Genomic DNA, 24,369 nt, shown 5'->3' with positions numbered 1-24,369 from the left:
GTGTTTCTTTTAATTATGATCGCACCACAGGTTTTGTTATTTAAAAAAATAATAAATAAATAAATTATCCTGACATACATTATATCAGGATGACAAAGCAAATGAAAAAGACAACTATAAAATAACTGAAGTGACACAAATTCTACCATAAATTATGCAGTGCATCTGAAGCATGCAAAATGGGAAAGCAGCTATTGGTAAGAATGATTCATAGCAAAACTTCGAAAAGCACATGGAGAAATGATCTACAAAATCTTGGCACAACTTTTTAGCCTATGTCTAAAGAAAAATGTCCAAGAGCATGGAAAATGGCTACCCTTATATCTGATACACAAAAAAAGGTGAAGTAGAAGACCTGATATTGGAAGTTTTTCCACTTAGTTATACTATAAATTAAAGATACCAAGAAATTATATACTAGGTTTAAAACTTTATCCAAGTGTAAGCAAACCAAAGTTTGCACCTGAAATATTTTCAGGGCTGGAGCAACTCGTATTTAGAAACTGACGACTTCACATCATTTGCCTTATTATCTCATAATGCAAAGCACATATCCTTACAGGTATGTATAATGCTGTGTATTATGAGAAGGGTCACCACCCAGACTAGTCTCTACCTTTATTGAGGTCTCAACAGTGGGAGTCAGACCCAGAGATGATACTAATGTTGAAGTAATACTGAAGTCATAATTTCTTATGAGTAGCAAAAAGGTGTCACACCTTATTATTAAAATACTCTGGATTAGAGATAGATGTTGGAAGTTGTCCCACTTAGTTATACTATAAATTAAAGATACCAAGAAATTATATACTGTAATAGTGTAATAATAGTGTAAGAAAACCAAAGTTTGCACCTGAAATATTTTCAGGGCTAGAGCAACTCGTATTTAGAAACTGATAACTTCACATCATTTGCCTTAGTATTTCATAATGCAAAGCACATATCCTTACGGGTATGTATAATGCTGTTGTTAAATTTTGTGATCTTTGTAAACTTCGTATGAGAATTTACTTGATCACAATTTAACAAGTAGAAACCTTATTAAGAAAATCGTGCTTGCATCTTAGTATAAAATGAAATAACTATATTGAAAAGAATAATTGTTAACTCATAAGAACATTGATTGTATAATATTAGAAAAATAAGATAATTAATTTACAGTATTTAGTTATAAAAGTTTTGCATGTAAAAGGCTTGCTTATTATACACTTGAAACTAGAGATTGTAAGTTATGCCAATTCTTGGAAAAATTGGGTGAGATGATAGAGTTTGATAAGGCTGACTCATAGGATTAACTAGAACCAAAGTAAAGCCCAAGGACACGGTCCCCGATTTAGACACTGCCGTGGGTCAATTGCGTGCACATGGCCCACCAAAGATAGAAGGTTCAGCAGGGAGACACCACCCTAATGGGTTACGAGAAATGTATCATGATATCGCAGGGGGGGAAGAAAATTAATTGCAAAAGGTGCCAGTAGGGTCATAACATAAAAGGGTTAGGAATCCCCTCCCCCAACGAGGTCTTTTGCCAGTTTTCGTTTGGAGGTTACCTTATGAGTTTCCTGAGTGACGGTCAGGAGTCCCCCTCCATCCACCACGACATGAAATATTAGTTAAGTGGGATTAAGGTCCCGTTTTCCTACCATCGAGAACAAAGGACGCCACAAGGTCGGGAAGAAAGGTATTTACTGTATACTAAGCCAACCCTGGTCTAAAGGAAGGAGATTATCGAATAGAAATTGTGGATATCCTCATGGCGAATCTGATGACTGCAGAGCAGCAGATAGATCGTGTTTCCTTAGAAGCCTGATATGCTGCAATCGAGATGGCCCTCATAATCCGAAGTACCCCAAATATGTCCCATTACAGAAGGAGTTTTTTTTTAAGGAATCGCATACAAGTATCGTCTAGTAGAAGAGCTTCATCAAACGGTATTGTGAAAGATTTTATGTTAATTCTGTTAATTTAACATGCCTGTAACTGTAGTTCGTATTACTAAGGAATTTGAAGGACTTGAATGAGAGTTGAACTAGGACTTTAGCTCACTTAATAGTATAGAGAAAGAAGGAACTAGTTTATCAGAGTTACTGAACGAGTGATAATGTGTATGGATATTAGTATATGTGATTTACCCTTAACAGAGAAAGGTCAAAAGAAATAAATGTGGCGTTCATTGTAGCAACGGAATTGCTAAGCCCACATAACTCTTTAAATTAATGTGTGTGATCCAATTGTGTCTAATTGAATTAATGTGTCATATTATTGTGCTTAAGCGGGTGAAAGATTTAAGCCAACTTAATCATTGATGGGAAAGCCCCTTTATCTTGTGTGTATAGAGTCTTTGTGGAGGCATAACAGTTCATCCCACGTGCTAGTGTAAATTTTTCATTTTTGTATTTTGCTAGGCTTATTAACATTATATTAATTTAATATTAAATTTGAGTTTTTAGAATTTAATGTATTGTATTGTATTTATAAGTTTAATAAATTTTTGCGTATCAAATAATCAGTTGTCTGAGATTGCCATTCAATGCACTGCTTGTTATAATGTACGAACCTAGGTGCGGGGGGGGGGGGAGTTAAGTTACGAGATCGAGGTTACGACTGCATGATTATTTCACTTCTAGACTTATTTAGGAATTGCTTCTTGTTTTAAATTTCTTTATAAACTAAATGTCCTAAATGGCGCAGCTTTAAAAAAAAATAAATGTTTTAGGATACTAAGAGGAGCAAGAGCTTAGATTTCTAGTACGGAAGTGACGATACACAGAAAAAAGATAAGATATATAAAGGAAAGGAAAGTATAAGGGAAATATATATTTAAACAAGAATGGGACACAACACTGTGTATTATGAGAAGAATCGCCACCCAGACCAGTTTCGACCCTTATTGAGGTCTCATCAGTGGGAGACCCAGAAGTGATACTAAGGTTGAAGTAATGCGAAGTCATGATTTCTTATACAAGAAGCCAAAAGGTGTCACCACAATTTGGCTACTCGTTAAAGGATTCACTTACTAAAGGAATAAACCAAGTATATAATTTCTTGGTATCTTTAATAGCATTATACATACCTATAAGGATATGTGCTTTGCATTATGGGATACTAAGGCAAGTGATGTGAAGTCATCAGTTTCTAAATACAAGTTGCCTCAGTCCTGAAAATATTTCAGGTGCCAACTTTGGCTCGCTAACAGTGGATAAAGGATTAAACCAAGTATATAATTTCTTGGTATCCTTAATTTATAGAAGACTTGAACTATCGACCCATCAATCTTACTATCTGTGATTTACAGTGTTTACAAGTCTTGGCTCACAGGCAGGCTTTCAAAGTGGCTATATCACAATGGCCCATATTCAAATAATACAACAGATTGTTGAATGGATCTTTATGTCTTGGTTTTATTGATTATGATTCTATAAAAATTTGATTCTATTTGATTCTATTGATTTGATTGATTTGAAAATTTGATTCTATAAAAACTTGTTCAGCATTACTAAAATGTGCATTAGTAAAACAACAATTGAAAGAGCCATATGTAAGGCCCATCAAATCAGCATACACCAATGCAACAGCAAAATTTAATTTTAATGGAAATATTCCGATTGAGGAAATACAGAGGCAAAAGTGACAATATCTGCAACACGCTCAGAAGAAATATTCATTCTTGAAAAAGAAAAAGGTCTGAAGCTAAACAGGAAATATACAAGCCATTTATGCTTTGCAGATGACATTTATCTTTACTTCAAGTAACATGAATTAGAGACTTATCTGTGAACTCCAAATTGCTAGACTGGTGGACTTAAAAATATGAGGAGGCAGGGGCTGAAAATTTCTGATAAACACCAAGAACAAAATTATATTAAAGCAACTGATATAATTACAAGAAAGAACATATCCTAAAACTCTAACACTCACATTTCAAATTATAATAATTTGTTCCTTTTCTTTTAGGATATATAGGAAAACATGTCAGATGTTTTGAAGAAATTTGAAGATACAGAAGTGTGTGCCATCATCAAGTTTTTCATGCTACAAGGAAAGTCTGCAACTGAGATTCACCAAACTTTATGCGAGACTTTAGGGGACTGTGCTCCAATATATCCAACAGTTGCCAGATGGGTGGCCAACTTTAAAACTGGGCATCCTGAGACAACAGATATCTAGAAGTCAGGAAAACCTTCCATAGAAATCACACCTGAAATACATTACTGCAGTGCATGTCATGACTGTGCTCCAATATATTCAACAGTTGCCAGATGGGTGGCCAACTTTAAAACTGAGCATCTCTCAGGATGAGAGATGCCCAGTTTTCTAACATGACCTGGGGACATCTGAGACAACAGATGTCCCCAGGTCATGTTAGAAATTATCATCGTTGATGATAGACAAATACCAGAAAATCATTGCAAAGACTCTGGGATATCCAGGGAATGAGATAGTCATTATCCACCAACATCTGGACATGCAGAAGCTCCCAGTGAAGTGGATCCCCCAAATGTTTGTATGCTGACCAAAAGAGAGAACGTGCACTGCCATCTGAAGGGATTTTGAGAAATCAGGTGCAAATTTTTTGGCTCATATTGTGACTGTTGATGAGATATAGCTTCATCACTATTACCCAGAGACCAAACAACAGTCAAAGGAGTCAAGATACAAAGGTTCTCCATGGCCAGAGAAGTTCCAAACCCAAACGTCAGCAGGGAAGGATCTTGCTATTGTCTTTTAGGATATGAATGGTGTAATCCTTGTGAAGTACTTCAAAAAAGGTGAAATTGTTACAGCAGCAGTTTATTCAACAGCTCTGAAGGAAAAACGGCATGGGAAACTGAGCAGACACATATTGCTTTTGCAGGACAATGCGCCTGCTCACACTGCTCATGAAACCCAACAGACAATTTGCAACTTGGACTTTCAGTGTCTATCTCATCCATCCTATTCACCAAACCTGGTCCCTTCTGACTATTTCCTATTCCAAAATTTAAAGAAACGCTTGAAAGGAACAAAATTTACCACAAATGAAGTCATATCTGCAACTTCTTAAGACTGGTTTGTGCAAAGGGAAAGATTTTTTTTTTCTCAGAGGATTGCAAATGAAGTAGGAGCATTGTAACAACACTTTGTGCAGAATATGTAGAATAATGTGTACGTTACACAGTTCTATCTCAATTCCTTCATGGTGATTATCACCATTTTTCAACACACCCTCATATGTGAAATTACATGGTGATTATGACTAGCTGAGAAATCAGCTTTCAGCAGTGCTCCGGCATGAGAATTTGAACCGGTGGGGGGTTGATGGTGCATAGGAGATTGTCAGAGTGTTTAAAAAAAGCAGTATTAGACTGCATTCCAAAGTGAGGATAAAGCAATAAGGAGTAAGATAGATTAATAGTATTATTAAGCAGGGGTTGCAGATAAAGGAAGCATAAAGAAAAAGGTGATCAGCATACCCACGAGCAGTACAACATACAAGCAAGGAGGATGACATGTATGGTAAGGAAGGTCAAAACTAATTACCAAAGGAAGCTAGTTGATAAGTTTAAAAGAAATCCTAAGGAGTTCTTTCACTATGTAGCAAGTAAAAAGAGGAATAATTATGAAAGGATGACTTTAAAAAGTGTTGATGGTAGGGAAGTAACAGAAGCAAATCAAATACACTTGAGTTACTTATTGATCATTTTGCAAAAGTGCACCATCTTGATTGTGATATTGCAATACTGAATGCATCCCTGACTAATAAGTCTAAAGCCAGAAGAAAGAGATGTGCTTAGTATATTGTAGAACTTAATGCTAACACTGCCCTAAGATTAGATGGCATATCAGCCCATGTGTGTTACGAGAATGTGCAAGAGAATTAGCACCTCCTCTGATCAAGCTGTTTATTTTAAGTCTCAGTTATGGTAAAGTTCCAAAAGAGTGGAAAGAGGAGGAAATAATTCCACTGCATAAGGAAAGCTCAAAAATAGAAGTAGCAAATTATAGATCAATTAGTATATCAGGAGTGATGGCAAAAGTTTTGGAGAAATTGATAAAAATTAGAATTCAGGACTGGGTGGACAGATATATGATACCTTATAAGAGGCAACATGGCTTTGTGAAAGGTAGGTCTTTGCAAACGCAACTTGACCTGATTCCACATGGAACTCTGTTACATAAATTGGAGTAAATGGGGATGAATCCAAAGTTGGTGATTTGGATTACAGGATGGCTGATGGACAGATATCAAAGAGTGGATTACGGAGGAGTCCAGGAGAATGCAAGTGACTAGTGGTATAATTCATAGCTCAGTACTTAGTCCTCTGTTGTTTAACTTGTACATTAAAGATATTAGAAATAATTTTAACAAGAAATAACCACTTGTTTGCTGATGATGCAAAATTGGGAAGAACGTAGTCAATGAAGGTGATGTAAATATCTTGCAGGATGACTTAAATATGCTGGCAGTATGTGCAAAAGTAAATGGCTATCAGTTTAACACGGCTAAGCGTAAGATGGTGCACTTTGAGAGGATGAGATCACATATTAATGGAACCGAACTGCAAGAAGTTGCCTTGGGGGTTATAGGTTTATTGTGGAAATTCATAGGGCTTATTGCAAAAGTGGCCAAAACAGCACATCAGATTACATGATTGGTGAAGAACAGACTAATAAATAGAGATAGGAAAGTTATTGTTCCAATTTATAAGGCATTAATAAGGCCACATCTGGACTATTACACACAGATCTGGTCACTAGATTCGTTGGTGATAGAGTGGATCCAGAGACAAGTGACAAAGATTGTTGCAGGTCTGTGGAATGTTTCCTATGAGGATAGGTTGAAAAAATGTGGGCTCCAAAAACTAACTGATAGGCATAAGAGGAGATATGACAGAAGCATATAAGTTATTAGAAGGGTTTTATGTTTTATAGGATTGATTCTGATGACTTTTTTTTTTTTTTTTTGTAAAGTGCAGGAAGGGAAAAATTGAGGGATCATCCCTGGAAATTGTGTAAATGTGTGGTTAACAAGTGTTAGAACTAGACTTTTTGCTAGAGGGTGGTGAGTGTGTGTGGAATGCATTGCCAGAGGTGGATGTGAGTGAATGAGTTTAAGGAGAAGTATAATAGGTATTGTGTGAATAATGGTTAATGTGTCAATGTATGGTCTCCTATAATGAGTCTTCTGACTCCATGGAGACACTGTTAAAATAATAATAATCATAATCATGCAAAAATGTTTTCTACTACAGGAATGAGAATATTTTTGGCATCTGTAGTACTACCAGTGCTTTTTTCCTGGCGTAATGCACCGGAACAGTGTTCGGCACCTATTTTTTTTTTACAGTTTTTTCAATTTTTCAAAAGTAATTTTTGAAATAATGTTCGCGCTTACATAACATGTGCGCATGCACACGCCATTAGCATCTATGTTTGTGGCTGTATGGACATGTGATTGACAATATGCGAAAGATTTTTGGTAAACACTTATCTAAAAAATATCTTTATTGAATTGACGTAAATTTAACGTCATTATTTTCATATCCTTTTAGCATTTTTTTTTTTTTTTTACTCTTTAATGTAAAACTCTGACCCCAAGTTTGAAAATGAAAAAGATTTCCAATTACTTCTAAACCACTGGTCCCATTAATAAAAAGCCCAGAATAATAACAGACATGACGTCAAAAAATATGGAAATAATGGTGCCAGTTGATGTTTTTGAATCATCTCAAGCTAATCTTGAGAAGCAAGGCCAAATTGAAAATGACTGGTCGAATTGTTGGACATTAGATCAAAAAAATGATTTTTGCTCGAAAAATGAATGGATGTATATTTGCAAAAAGAAACTTGGCCGTACTCCTTGCAGAAAAGTTAGAACTCTTGGAATTGAAACAAAGATGGGAAGGAAAATTTCTAAAGAATGGGCCAACAATGAGATTACATATTCTGGCAAAGATAGAAAGCTACAGATGAGCTCACTTCAAAAAAAAATGTTCGATCACAGAGAATCTGCTGCACACAAAATTAAATTATATTTAATTCATTTATGAGACTCCGTGACAGCAACAGCTGCTTTATTTTAATTAAGATCTGAATATCATTTTATTTAATAAAAAGCTTAACAAGATGAGAGTTCCAGCACATTTTTTTCTAGAAAAAAAGCACTGAGTACTACAGATGTAAAACATAAAGATAATGAAAATTGGAAGACCCTAAGAAGACATACAGATAAGACTTAATCATAGAACAAGTTAATAGTTTTAATTACCTACAGGCACACTTGACTTCAAATTGAAATGACATAGCAATAATGAAACACTCTCTCCATACCAAGATCAATGATGAATAAACAATAAAATTCGGAAAAAACAAAAATCCTATAACTAATAAATAAAATATAAAATAATAATAAAACAAAATAAAAAATTAAAAAAATAAAATTATATGAAAGTATAATACTACCAACCGCTTTCTATGGGGCAGAAACTTGGAGACCTTAATATTATTATTCCTGACACCTCCAAGGAGTCCGAAGACTCATCGCGGGAGGACACCTACAACTGTCTCAACCACTACACCGAACCTCTATTATGAATCATCTCCATCAACGCCATCTACCACCCACCACCACCACACCACAACTGGTATTCTATGTCTGTAAATTGCGTTCTGAAGGGCCAATTTGTCTGTAATAAAAGATGTTAATAAAAGAAGCAGAGAGGAAATTGTAGCTTTTAAAATGAAATGCTTCAGGAAAATAAACAGAACACATTGGACAAAACATAAGACTAATGCACAAGGGCTGCAAGATATACACACACACACACACACACACACACCGGGTGAGCCAAAAGTAACAGAAAAAGTAAAAATTCAATAACTCAAAACTCAAAAAGTATAGACAGTAGCACGATGTGGTTTTCATAGAAATGCCCAGAAAGACATGGGATTTTTTTTAATATCGAAAACTTTTATTGCCAGAATAGTTACATTTTCCAATGACAGGTGGCGCTTCAGTTGCATCAGTAGTTTGTACAGTGGTGCAGCACAGTTTGCAACGCAGCTAGGATTACAAATGTTCAATGTGACGGCTGTCATTCATGAGAATGGCCATCAGATGTGGCAGTTCATCTTGAAATTTCATGCGCACTGCATTCCCCATGTGCAGAAGCTGCCAATTGTGTGTCAGTCTTGTGTTCGACTTTGTGCACAACTGCAATAGTTTTTTTGGGTCTCCTGCTTCTTGCACGTGCTTCCAAACTGCCAGTGTCCTCAAACCTTTTCATCATAGCTATCAGTGAGGAACAAGACATCGGCCACTTTCCACTTCTAATAACTCGTATCGAACGATTGGTGAACAAAGTTGCACCTGCACATTCAGAGTTCGGATAATACAGCTTAACTAAAAGTGCTTTATCTCATAACGATAACATGCCTCACCTTGGCAGAACGTTTAACTTCGGTAATAAATGTTAAATGCTGAAAGTTTAACTTCAGTATTCACTACATCTGAAATTTACGTACCCCACAGTTCAAATAGCGACAGGCAGCAGCTCAGGCACTGCTACAGCGCCACCTGTCAGTGACAAATGTAACTATTCTGGCAATAAAATTTTTCGTTATTTAAAAAAAATCCCATGTCTTTCTGTGAAAACCGCATCGTGCTACTGTGTCTATACTTTTTGAATTATTGAATTTTTACTTTTTCTGTTACTTTTGGAAAACCCAGTATATATATATATATATATATAAAGTTAGGAAAGATCAACTGATTTCAAAAGCACTATCTCCCACAAAGGAGATAGACGTAGACCATCAGATCTGTTTAAGTTAAGAGAGTGAAGTTTATTCCGGTATTATAATTTATAGAATATTTACAGGTGTCTGAGATTTTTTTTTCCTTTATTTTTGACATCAGTTGATGTGCAAATGGTTTCTGTACTGGGGTTGGGGGCATGCTGAAAATGAACTTCTTGAATGGCAGGACATTGAGAGTAATATAAGGTAGGTGTAAACTCACAAATATAGAGATTAAGCATGCAATCTAGAAAATGGCATTATGGAGGCAGTGTAGAGAAAATTATAATAATCAGTTGCAGGAAGACTATAAAGAGCACGCTAGGAAGGTGAATGGTTAATATGAATAGTAACTGACCGAAGATTAAAAAAAAATTTTTATGTGGCAAAAGAAGAAATGATAATGGGTGGATGGTGTTAAGAGATGAAAACTATGAATTGGTGGATGCTGCAAATAATAGTTGAGGTGTTTCATCCTCATAAGGATAACATGAGATGTGTAGAGGTAATGGTCAAGAGAGACTGATGAGTGAGCAAGAAGTATTCAAGAAATAAAGTAAATCTAATGTTAATAAGACAATGACATATCACTGTATGTATCAAAGATGTTGGAAGTTTATTTGCACTTGGTTAGACTATAATAAATTTAGTTTAATCCTTTATCCAAGTGTAGGCAAACAAAATTTGCACCTGAAGTAACTTCAGGGCTGAGGCAACTAGTGGTAAAGGTGGACCAAGCTCTCATCACTCCTTGTCTTAGTATCTCCCATAATGCAAAGCACATCTCCTTGCGGACATGTATAATGCTATGCATTAAGGGAAGGGCCACTACCCAGACCGGTTTCGACCTTTATTGAGGTCTTGTCAATGGGAGCCAGACCCAGAGGTGGTGATACCAAGGTGGAAACAAAGCAATAAAGGTCAAAACTGATGTGGATAGTGGCCCTTCCCTTAATGCATAGCATTATACATGTCCGCAAGATGTGCTTTGCATTATGGGAGATACTAAGACAAGGAGTGATGAGAGCTTGGTCCACCTTTACCACAAGTTGCCTTGAATTGAATACTGGGCCCTTGGGGAAATAATCTAGCTATACTATATAAATGTCTATGGACATGATTATATAGCTATATTGAATATTTTGTTCTCTAAATATTCTCTACAGAAATTAACTAAAAATAGGAGAGAAAAAATAAGAGCCACTGCAAGTCTGCATATTTTTCATTTCCATGCAGAGTAACCTGTATAGAGCATATGAATAATTCAAAAATTTTGGGAGAGGATTTTATCAAAGCAATGGCCTCTGTTAGTGGTACGTTAATAAATGGATGTAATATACTAAGAGCTTAATCCACCTTTACCACGAGTTGCCTTAGTCTTGCGCTACGTGCAGGTGCAAACTTGACTTACTTCTCTGTTTGCTTACGTGGGAAATAGGATTAAAAACCAAGTTTATATAAAATTACTTGGTATCTTGAATGCATAATATACCCAAGTTAAAAAACTTTCTACATCTATCTCTCATCCTGATATTTTATTTAATAAGGTCAAAGCACCTTGTGGCAACTTGTTCAGGTAAAATTCATAAGCTCTGCAACCTTAGCATTGTCAGGTCTGGATCCCACTGACGAGACCTCAATAAAGGTCGAAACTGGGTGGAAGCTTGGGTGATGAATGGCAATGCTGTAGCCCATGAAGTTTTAACTGAGGCTTGGCTGTTGCTGTCACCCAGTCCCTGAGTGGGAGGTAATGAATGGCAATGCTGTAGCCTGTGAAGTTAGCTGAGGCACGGTTGTTGCTGTTACCCTTCCAGATGAGCAAATGAATGGTTCTGCTCAGTGGTGGGGGAGCCTGCCACGGTGTAGAGCCAACTGAGTTTCTTTTCTAATCCTGCAGGTCGCTCATTATTGGGTGATCCGGGGATTTTACGAATTTTTGGAAGAGGTATCCCTGCATTTAAACAAAGGGAAACCGGTATGGGTAGTGACCATTGCCTTTAATGCATAGCATCATACATCTTCACAAGGGGATGTGCTTTACATTAAGGAACATAATAAGGAAAGTGATCGGAACATAATCCACCTTTACCACAAGTTGCCTCAGACTTGCACTACGTGCAGGTGCAAACTTTGTCTGTTTGCTTACTTGGGAAAGAGGATTAAAATCCTAGTTTATATAAAATTACTTAGTATTTTGAATAAAGATATAATATCAAAATTAATCAATATGTAGGAATTTTTTTAATGTGAATTTTTAATATAATTTTCGAATGAAGAATTTTTAGTTGTCTCTTTTCAGGAGTAAAGCTTTCACAAAGGATTTAGTCTCCTCTCTAAAAATGTTAGATGAAGGGAAATATTGGATTTGTGAATTTTTGAGGCCTCATAAGGTTTTGGCTGGTTAATCATCTATCAAAACTGTTTTTTTTTTTAATCATTTAATAATGGGGTGCTCAAGGATCAAAGCTGTATAACTGACAGGAGTCCTCAACATAGCCTTTAAAGGAATGCAAAGAACCGACCAGGGCTTCTGACCTAATGTCCAATTCTCACTTTCTCGTGGTGCACCCTGTTGAGTATCTACCTGGATATTGAATGAACGAGGATGGGCTGGCAATTTGGGATTTAGCCGACCAAATTTTATTCTTATTGGCTTAAACCAATATACAAAATGATGGTACAGAATGACAAAATTTTATGCTAGCTGGGGCATCCCTCGGTTAAACAAGGCCCCAGTTGTTTTCGCCAGAACCAAGGGAACAGCGAAAAGTCAGCTACTGGAACAAATCTGAAAGCACACCCCAACTCAACATCACCAGATTTAAAGATCGGTATATCAACATAAGAAGCCTGAATGGCAAAGAAATGGAGCTAGCTGAAGAAATTAGATAAGTACCAGATCGACATAATAGGGGTGACTCAAACTAAAAAGACAAAACTGGTGAGATCTTTCTGAGCAATAAATACTAAATGTTATATTCAGGAAATGATGATCAAGGAAAATAAGGAGTAGCCATAGTATTTAACACAAAATACGAGGCTAATCTTCTTGAATGGCAGTCAGTCTCAATTAGAGTAATGTGGGCAAATATGAGAATGGGGAATTGGACAATGAGACTTATTTGTGCCTATGGTCCCATAGAAGGAAATGACAAGAGGACTTCAGCAGAAGGTTCTACTAAGGTAGAAGTGGAGAAATTTTTTGAGGCTTTAGAAAAAGCAACTGACACAACGAAAAAGGAAAAGTTGGCCCTTGTTGGGGATCTAAACAACAGAATAGGAAATGATTGTCAGACATACAAAAATATTTTGTGAAAATTTGGAGAAAAGATCAAAGCAAATAATAATGGCAAATACTTGTTGGATTTCTGCTCAGGACATGGACTGGTTATTACTAACACCATGTTCCAACATAAAAATGCACACAAATTCACATGGAGAGAAGAGGCAAGGAATAAGAAAAGTCTCATTGACTATGTTATTGTCGATAGTGATGTTTTCTTCCTGGTGCAGGAGACCAGAGTGTACAGAGGATTTGAAATTGGATGTGATCACCATTTAGTCTTGAGCAGGATAAAATTAAATTTCATATTGAAAAGAAGAACATGTAAGAAAGTTTTAAAGCGAATAAAAGTCTAGCAGCTCTCAGATGTAAACTGTAGGCTAAAATACACAAACATTATTCAAGAAAAAATGAAAGAGTTTGAGAACAGGAACCAAATCTTGGAGATTCAGTGGTAAGCCCTGAAGAAATTACCGATTGATTTAGTCAGAGAAGCATGTGTGAGGTTGTCTGCAAAGATAGAAAAATCAGAACTCCATGGTGGACACAGGAAGTTAAAGAGGAAGTGAAAGAAAAAAAGAAAGCATATCAAAAGTTCCACAAATAAGTCAGCTTGTGCTCTTAGGGAATACAGAGACAAATGTAAGAAACCTAAACACTGTGTAAAATGGGTTAAACAAAAGTCATGAGAGGACTTCGGCAAGAATATAGAAAATAAATATCAAGAAGGTGGCAAGATATTCTGGAGGTTGTTGAAGAAGCTCAGAAATGGAGGAAAGAGTGCTGTAAAAGGAATTAGAGATGATAAAGGTGAGGGGAAAACTGGAGAAAAATATATCCTTGAAGTATGGAGTAATTACTTTGAAAAATTGCTAAATCAAACTAGCAGTGATGACAGCACAGTGATAAAAAAACAGTGATCAGGCATGCAATCAGGAATACATATCCATACTTGAAGTAGAAAAAGCCATCAAAAGTTTGAAATGTAGAAAGGCAGCTGGAGTAGATGATATTCGACCAGAAATGCTGAAGTAGGGAGGTATAAAAGGCTTACAGTGGCTGCACTGCATAGTTCAGAAAGCCTGGACAGAGGGACGAATTCCCGATGATTGGAGTAGAGCTCTCATAGTACCCATATGTAAAAAGGGAAATAAAATTGAATGTGAGAATTACAAAGGTATTTTTCCACTGAGTGTTCCTGGCAAGATCTATGCAAGTATACTTGAGAAACGTTTGAGAAGAATTGCAGAAAAAAGCTTGGTGAAGAACAAGCTGGATTCCGGCCAAATAGAGGTTGTCAGGATCAGATCGTCACTTTACGACAAATAGTGGAGAAATTATGGGAATATAACAAAGATCTCTATTTGAGTTTTGTAGATCTGGAAAAGTCATATGATAAGGTGCCAAGAGAGAACCTATTCAATGCGCTACAGTTATATGGTGTCAATGGAGCAATATATCAAGCAATACTTAGTCTTTATTTGAGTTGTGGTCAGCAGTTAGAATTGAAGGAAGTACAGGAAGATGGTTTAATGTTAAATCTGGTGTGAGACAAGGATGTACATTATCCCCTCTGTTATTCATTATCTATATGGATCACATTATGAAGGAAAGGGGTATTAAACATGATATCAAAATTGGAGATGTTAATGTCAGCTTTTGGCAGACGATGTTATACTTATCAATAAATCCACTACGAGTCTGTAAGATTCCTTGACTAAATTGAGTAACTGTTATAATAGATATGGTATGAAGGTCAGCAATAAAAAGACAAAGACAATGAAAATAGGCAGAATCACTGAAATTGTCAACTGCATTGTGAACGGAGAACCTGTGGAACAAGTAAAACATTTCAGCTACTTAGGCACGATTTTTAGTGAAGATGGTAAATTAAATATGGAAATAGACAACAGAATCAATAATGCTGGTGTGGTAGGAAGTCAATTGAATAAATTCATATGGAATAAGAAAGAAATCAGTCGGAACACTAAATTAGCTGTATACAAGACAGTGTGCAAACCAGTTTTAACTTATGGATCTGAGAGCTGGGTCAGAAGTAAAACACTTGACCAAAGACTAGAGACCACAGATATGAGTGTCCTGAGAAAGATTAGAGGCGTGAACAGATGGCATCAATGGCAATATATTAAAAACGAGAATATTAGGAAAGAACTTGACATTGTCAGCATCCAGGAATGTGTGAGCAGAGCTAATCTGATGTGGTATGGTCACTTAAACAGAATGGGCGAGGAAAGATTAGCAAAACAAGTGTTTTCTGCCAGGTTGGCAGCAAAATGACCCAGAGGAAGACCAAGATATAGGTGGTTTGATAGGGTACAAAGTGCCTTAGACAACAGAAATATAAGATCTGATGATGTTGGAATCTTGACAAGTAACAGACTGATTTGGAGGAAAATTGTAGATAGGGAGTTAGTAATGATGTAAATTTTTCATGTAGTACTATCATATCCTGTACACCTCTTGAGGGTATATATCAGGAATTTGATGATGATGATCATTTAATAATTACTTAATTTAATAATTTAAAAACTTTTGGGCCTTTGTGGGATTTTGATCTATAATCTGGTAAGCAGAATGACCTTTTAGATAGTTATACATGTTTTTCCCTATATTGTTTCATTCATTATTACAGGATCATTGCCCTTTCAGTTTAAAAGAGTATCTTAGCCCAAAGAAACCTTACCATGTTAAGCAAGTCCAAGTTTATGGGACTGCAAAAATTTTCAAATCCAATACCAACTCTTCCTCACTTTGTTTCATAGTTGATAGTGTTTTAAAAACAATTTTAAGACTAACTCCAATCTGACAGCAGTAAACTTCTTTTGATCTTGCATTAGAAAGCACCAAGATAGGATGTTAGTTCTATTACAATTTTCTGCTAACAACTTAACTGTTAGTGCCTTGTGTACTGTGAGTTTTAATTCTCCAAAGCTACTACTGTGAAATCTAGTGAAATATTAGTAGCTTGATAAACAAAATTTATTTTGTTCTTGTGGTATGCCTCATAAGTTAAACAATAAGACAAATAACTGCCCATAAAACAATCTTTTATATGTTTCAGTTTGTTGTCTGAATTGTAAGGATTAAGCTACAGTGCAAGCTGAGTGTGCAGCTGGAGTTGCCTTGAGTCATTTCTGGTATGCTGATTTATTTATTTTATTTTATGTACTTGGAATGCCTTGGCACATTTGAAAACTAAGGCTTAGATAGCAGAGAGATTTTGAGTGGAATGGGAGATGAAGGCATTCATTCCAAAAAGAATTATTTCAGTTGATCAAGCAGAACAGATGTTTGGATCAGGACAGAAGAAATAGTAATCAATCAGTGAAAAGGAAGAGCAGAAATCAGAGATCCTATTAGTTGAAATCATTGTAGTACCAAGAATATATGACAGAGTGACTGAGGAAAGGACAGTCAAACAAACTTGACAAGATCATTATTATCTGAGTTACCAAGAGAGCTGACATCCAGAGTATAACTGGGAGGAGAATTTATTAGAAAAAGGTCCAAGATGGTGAGGATTACCAAGTATTCTTGTGGCTAACTGAACAATCAGCAACAGGTCATTGTTAACAGCAATGACTTAAGCATTTCTTCCAGCTTGACTGATGGAATGAAAATCCAGTCTGACTAGCATACTGAAGTTGCCGAAGAAGATGATCTCACTGTTTGGGTATTTCAACTACAGAAAATCAAGCTTCAGAGATAAATAATATGCAAAGAGATCCAAGTGATTATCACAATTAGGAGAACAATAACAACAGAAAATGAATGCAAGAAAATTGAGACATGCCCGGTGTTGTACCACTTTACCCCAGTCCTGAAGATACTTTCAGGCGCAAACTTTGTTTGCACACACTTGGATAAAGGATTAAACTAAATTTATTATAGTCTGACCAAGTGAAAAATAAACTTTCAACATCTTTCTCTAAATCCAGAGTAATTTAATAAAAAGGTGGCACACCATTTGGCAGCTCCTATAGGAGGAGATGACCTTGCTAATGCTTCTGCCTGGTATCTCCACTTGGGCCTGGCTCCCACTGAAGAGACCTCGATAAAGGTCAAAACTAGTCTGGGTAGTGGCCCTTCCCTTAATACATAATATTATACATATCCGCAAGGAGATGTGTTTTGCATTATGGGAGATACTGAGATAGAAGTGTCGGTAGCTTGCTCCACCTTTGCAAGGAGTTGCCCGGTGTTGTAACACTTTACCCCAGTCCTGAAGATACTTTCAGGCGCACACTTTGTTTGCACACACTTGGATAAAGGATTAAACTAAATTTACAATAAACTTTCAAGAAAAATGAGACAAGGAAGTTCTGAGACCACAAAGAGATCAAGCAACATTCTCTGGTGTAGGATGTCTGATCTGATGAATGCACAAGTTCGCTTATGATGGAAGGAAACTAGCCATGAACTGTATATTCTGGATAGTTGATATGGGCAGTTGGGGATGCCATCAGTTAAAGCCAGTTAAAAATAAGTCAGATTTAGATATTTGTGAATGGTGGCAGAGACACCATTTATGTTTGTATTAAGATGACAAATATTAGAAACATAGATATGAAGTTTTTATTTTGTTGGATTTTTGTTTTTTATATTTTTCTTTTGTTGTTTTGTTAATGATCTGCAGTAATAGCATAATCATTTGCGATGCCTTTTATGGTTGGTAATGGAAAGCAGCTAAACAGCAGATGTATGCAATGAAAGACTCAAACAGATTTCCAACACAAAACACAGTTGTAGATTATGCTATCAAAACAGATCAGGGTCTGCTGAGGAAAGTGAGAAAGATAAAATTTTCCTGCAAAAATAACAAATAGGAAAAGTTATAATAAAGGTTTAGAGCTCAATTTTTTGGACTTCATGCTAAGAAAACATTAAATTATTTCATCCTGCCACATTAGCCACCGTACATGTTTTGCATACATACATATATTATTATGATGATCAGGCCTCCATGGAGTCAAAAGACTCATCGTAGGAGGACCATCCTAGAAAACAAAGTCTATCATACCACTCCTTGAACTCACTGACCGTTCGTGCTCTCACCAGTATCAGGCAATGCATTCTACAGTTCAACTACCCTCCATGCCAAGAAATCACTCCTCACCTTCTTTGCTCATAGCTTCCTTTCATAACCTTCATAACTTCTGAGAATGCTGGTCCTTGCTCCTTGACTCTGTTCTACCAAGCAAAAGAACTCCCCAGTGTCAACCTGTAACCACCTCTTCTTCTTCTATCTACAAAACTCTGCAGTCCACATTCCCTCAGCCTGTCTTCATAACTAACATTGTATAGTCCTAATATCATCTTTGTTATCCACCTCTGCACCACCCTTTCCAGTTAATTTATCCCCTTCAGATCCTGAGGACCAAATTTGAGAACAATAGTCCAAGTGCGGTCTGATTAGGGCTTTATACAATGGAATGACAACTCATATCTCTGCAGGTCAGTGTCCCTCTCAGTATTGCAGCAATCCCCTGGGTTACCTTCATCACCTTTGCAATATATTCCCTGAATTTCAGGTTTCTATCAATCATCACTCCCAGATCCCTTGTCTCCCCTACTTTCTCCAGTATAGTTCCTCTAACAGAGAATGCAGCCGCCTATCAATGTATCCCAAACTTCAAGACTTTACATTAAGCGGGATTAAACTGACATCCCGATTCATTTACCCATCTGTCAGGTTTATTCAAATCCTCCTGCAAGGCTACCACATCTGGGCTATTACTAATAACTCTACGCAGATACTTCTATTGCTGTTAGTATATCATCTTCCAACAACCATGTCTCAGAGATCCCAATAATTATTGGACCCAGACACACAGTGTTGTAATTACCATCGTAGCATACTGATAAATAATAATCAACAACTAACATTTCGAAATGAAATGTTAATTATTTTACTAATAGGCACTATAGGAAATAAGCTAATGATGACAATCAGAATTTCAAAAAAAAAAAAAGCTTTTTTTTTATGTATAATATAATATGGGCATTATATATAAAACAATCTTTGTATTTATATAATCAGTAAAATATTAGTATAGCAACTACACACACACACAAAAAAAAAACTTAAGATATACAAATTTATATGATAAAAAAATGCATGATAAAATCATCATGCATTTCTTTATCAATATACACTTACTAGAAACAAGATCAAATGTTTTTCGATAATATTCCTGATACAACTGTTGAATTGCTTCAGTTGCTGAAAGATACTGATCCTCCCACTCTTCTAATGCTTTCTCAGCTTCGTGTTGTATCCTTTCACCTATTTCTTCTTTCAGTGTTCTCTTGGCTTGCATAATTCTAGAACTGGCTATTTCTCGAAGTTCAAGGAATGGATGTAACTGAAAGTTATATAATTCTGCTAAAGCAATAGTTACATTAGTAATTACTTCATCTTCTAGAGCATAAACTGTAGCCATTTCTAACATTGTTGTTGCTCTGTCCCTTAAAGCAAAGACCTCTTCTAGCTCACAGGATGCTTTTTTGACAGTACTTTCATGTGCCTTGATTTTAAAATCATTAATATTTTCTTCATATTCTCCTAAAGGATCTGTATCACTAAAGAAAACAGCTAGAAGCAACTTCTGTCCACAGGTTTCAGAGGCTTTATATAAATATTGTTCAACGTTTTTGCACATACTTGAAATTTCTGCTGGTGATTTCTGTTGTCTTTTAAAGAAGCTAGAAAGAAAATTTGCCCCCTTACTCTGTAACTGTGGAAAATATCCATCTAAATCAGGATGTACTAATATCAGCTGCTGGTGAATTATATAAAGTTCATCAACGCTAAGTAACGTAGCTTTGTTTTTACTATCTGTGTCACTTGCTTTACGGCTTTCTTCATGAAACACTATAGCTAACTTGTCTACTTCATCATTCCATGCACAGATAATCTTAAGATAACTGGAACATTCTTCTGGACTAAAAAAGTCTTCTTTTACAGCAACCCAATCATCTAACTCCATAACCAGAATGGCATATTCAAACTAGCTACTCAGATAGGTTACTGAAAAGAAAGAGGAGAAAAAGTTCAGTTCAGTAACTGAATATCATATAAAGAAATAAATATTTTTTTAAAAAACATTTCATTACTAAGAAATTTTCAAAATACTGTATTTAATTGGATAATTTATAGTCTCACAGTACATTTCTTGACTCAAAGGTCAAATATATAAATAACTACAGAGTAACCAACCTAAGACTGAGCTAAGTTCTACTGGTTAGAGGAATCATAATAAACCTATTTCCTTTATACAGTAGAAGTGGCAATTACGGTAATTAAGAAATTATGAAACCATTTGTGCCTCTGTATTGTAACTAGAAGAACAGCATGCTGTTTGGCTGGAAATATCTTCAATTCAACCTAAAAGAGATACATACTATGCCACCAATTGCCAAATTATTATTAACATTCGCTTTATATATAATCGCTTTCGATGCAAAGAACCTGCTCCTCACTCCCTTGGTCATGCTTTCCTCGTACAGCTTCCAGGGATGAACTTTTGTTGTACCCATGTCTCTACTATATGAAAATCTCCTCCACATTAATCTCATAACCACCTCAACAGCTTATGTCTTAATCATACCCGCCCCCCCCTCCTTCTATTCCCAAGGCTCTACAAGTTGCATTATAATGTTTATTTGCAGAAATGATATATAATCATAATGCTCATAATATAATAATTGTAGGGTATTATATGATTTTTCTTTATTCCATCTATTATTTGTAAAATGCATGTTATCCCTTAAAAATAAAAAAAAATCTTATTTTAAACAAAAATGAAAAATAAAATACACTTTTGAGCATTACATGGTAATTTTTCAGTATAAAAATTTAAATCTCTAGTTTGCTTATTGATTCTGTTCATATATTTTAATATTATGGGAGGGATGGGAGGGGAGTGAATCCACAGGAAGATGCAAATGCCATATATAGGCAGATTAGCACACTGAGTGCAGGCTGAGCATTTATTATGAGGAATTCAGCTATGGGCATAGATTGGAGAGAAGAAAGGGCACATGGCAAAATTAAAATGGAATTTACCTGAAACAGCATATGATGGAGGGAAACCAGGGATTTGAGTGCTGGCTTTGTAACAGCATCACAAGATACATCCTTAACCACAGTAGAAACTGCCTCCCATCAGGGAAAGTGACTATGCAATTTTGTTATGAGAGGTTGCTCAAAATATGGAATTCTAAGTCAAAAAAGTGTTTATGTTGAACTACAAATCAGGTAATTATGAGAAAACTAGGAGAACCCACCTGGAGTGATACCATGATTTAAGCAGCTGCAAGGAAGGAATATCAGTAATACATGGGAAGTGGTCAGAGATTTTTTTGAGAGAAGTAGTATCGGACTGCATCGCTAAGGTGAGGAAGATGATCCGATACCTCCAGGGAGTCAATAGCAGCCCTTAAATTCATTCACATTAGATGCAATCATAATTTCTAAAGGAAATTATTCCACAAACTGCTCTATGAGAGAAAAACCCAGCTTTTATTTGAATGTAAACAAACTTAACTTGGACGGATGTCCCCATGTTCTCTTCCCACCTTCTATACAGCAAAAAATTTCATCATACGATATCCTATAACACCCATTCAGAAATTTATACACCTCTATCTACCAGAGTCTGTAATCCAACTCGCAATCTATCCTCATGATTTAAATCCCATAATCCCAGTATAATTATTATTATTATTTCGGGCTACTCCAGGGAGTCCTTGCGCTCATCGAGGGAGGCCCTAAACATCATGTACACACAACTATTCGACGTTCACACAGTATCAATCATACTTTGCCTTGAACTCGCTCACTATTATAGCACCCACAACAGACTCCAGCAGCTTATTCCACTCATTTACCACTCTAAAAGTAAAGAACCCAGCTCTAACACACTTGCTAACCACACTCTTACCCAGATTCCATAGGTGTCCCCTAGTTCTCCCACCACCAGTCCTGATCTCAAAAATATCCTCTGACTTAATCCTATAGAGTCCCTTTAGCAATTTGAATGTTTCAATCATATCTCCCCTCCTCAGCCGATCAACCAGTTTCTGCAACCCACAAATCTTCAACCTGTTCTCATATGGTTCATTCCATAGACCTGCTATCATCTTAGTCATTCGCCTCTGGATCCTCTCCACCTCCTCCCAATCAAGAAGGAACCGAGGTGACCAAATCTGGGCACAGTAGTCGAGATGAGGTCTTATCAGGGCTCGGTACAGAGGTACAATAACTTGCTTGTCTCTGCTCGTCAAGGTATTTTTCAACAACCAAGTGAGTTGATGAGTTGATTTAGTTACTTTTGCAATGTGCCCCCCTAAACTTCATCTCCCTATCCACCAATGCTCCTAAGTCCCTGGCCTCATCAATCTCTTTGAGTACAGTTCCACCAATGTTGTATACTGCTGCTATTCTTTTCACCCCAAAATGCATAACCTTACATTTTGTCACATTAAATTGACATCCATTCTCCTTAGCCCAGAACTCCAATCTATCCAAGTCATCCTGCAAGACTTTGACATCTTCTGCATTCACTATCGCCCTAACCAATTTTGCGTCATCAGCGAACAAATGAACTGTTCCACTTAGATCCTTCCCTATATTGTTAATGAACAGATTAAACAGCAGTGGTCCAAGAACAGAAACCTGCGGCACACCACTAGTCACAAGCCGTCTTTTGGACTCTACTCCTCAATAAACTACTCTTTGATATCCCTCCATCAACCACCCACCTATCCATCTCACCACCCCTATATCCATTCCCATATGTTGTAGTTTACAGATTAGAATTTCATGTGGTATCCTGTCAAACGTTTTTGCCAGGTCCAGCAGTATCACTGTAAACCCATTTCCCTTATCCAGTTCTTCCGTCACCTTGTTATAAAACTTGAGCAAGTTACTGGGGCATGATCTACCCTTCACAAAGCCATGCTGTCCTCTGTACAGTATCTCATTTTCATCAATCCATTCTTGTATTTTTCCCTTGACTACTTTCTCCAAGACCTTGACAACGACTCCTGTTATGCTGATCGGTCAGTAATTTGCCACCATAGTCTTGGATCCTCCTTTATGCAGTGGAACTATTTTCCCCTCTTTCCACACCTTCGGAAATAAACCAGACCCAAGACTCAGATTAAACAACATGGTCAAGGGCACTGATAATTCCTTAGCCGCTTCACGCAGGACCCATGCCGGTATACCATCCAATCCCACAGATGTATTCACATTAAGGTTCTGTAATAGACTATTCACCTCCACTTCATTCATCACTATTCCCGTATAAACTAATGGTTCCTTCATTTTTTCAATGTCACTACCTGGATGATACACTTTTGCAAAGTGCGCACTCAAGTAATTCCACTATATCGACTGGTTCAGTGACCTCCTTACCATCGTCATTCCTTAAAATCATTTTGCCATGTACAGTTTTTTTCTTGCTTGCAGCATATTGAAAGAACTGTTTGGGATTCTCTTTAGCTTGCATAGCGAGTTTCCTTTCATAATCCGGTTTTGCTTTTTTTTTTTTTTTTTTTATCACACCCGTTACCCTTCTGGATTGCACTTTATACCGTTCGTGTGCATGCAGATCACCTCTTTCTTTAAATTCCCTCCACAGTTGTTTCTTTTTTCGCAGCTCAAGCTTAATGGTGCTATTCATCCATTTAACCACTACTTGTTTTACTATTCGGACCCTAGGTATACAATCAGCCATAACTTCCTGTAGATGCTCCTTGACCACTTCCCATGCTCTATCGACATCCAGCCCTTGCAGTTGTACATGCCATGACACTGATCCAAGCAATCTCCTAAGCTTGTCATTCTTGCCAGCACGGTAATTCCACATATACCCTGTCTTAATCAAAAATTTCACACCTTTAGCCACTTCCCAGGTCGAGACCTTATGATCACTCTCACCAATAGGTGGCAACATGGTTATATTCATTACAGTCAAATTCTCAGATGCTATTACCGGGTCAAACAATCTCACACCCTTAGTATTTTCAATTACATGCTATCACAGATAGTTATCCCTTAATAATTGAATAAAATCCATTTCCTTTCTCACATGTGTCCTCTCCTCCTTCCAATCAATGTTACCATAGTTGAAATCCCCCATAATAATTACCCTCCTTCCACTCATTTCATCAATTTGTTTATGCATACTATCTCCACCATCTATTCCATCACCTGGTCTATAGCAGCACCCAACTGTATATTTTATTCTGCCAGTCTCAATCTCAACACCAAATAGCCT

The 24,369-nt window shown here is 36.6% G+C and overlaps 1 protein-coding gene across 1 annotated transcript in view; it reads right to left on the bottom strand.

Annotated features, from left to right (window-relative positions):
* The window catches only part of LOC150092970 (junction-mediating and -regulatory protein-like), a 113,220-nt gene that overhangs the window by 61,837 nt on the left and 27,014 nt on the right, over window positions 1-24,369 (bottom strand). The window contains exon 2 of the mRNA XM_090413952.1: window positions 19,242-20,111. Coding sequence (XP_090270078.1) covers window positions 19,242-20,070 — 829 coding nt within the window. The 5' untranslated portion in view covers window positions 20,071-20,111. The remainder of the gene's footprint in view (window positions 1-19,241; window positions 20,112-24,369) is intronic.

Source organism: Typopeltis vanoorti, chromosome 24 (assembly GCF_054136105.1).
Source record: "Typopeltis vanoorti isolate ZY-2024b chromosome 24, IOZ_Tvanoo_1.0, whole genome shotgun sequence".
Lineage (NCBI taxonomy): Eukaryota > Metazoa > Arthropoda > Arachnida > Uropygi > Thelyphonidae > Typopeltis > Typopeltis vanoorti.
This window is presented reverse-complemented; position numbering and strand designations above follow the sequence as displayed.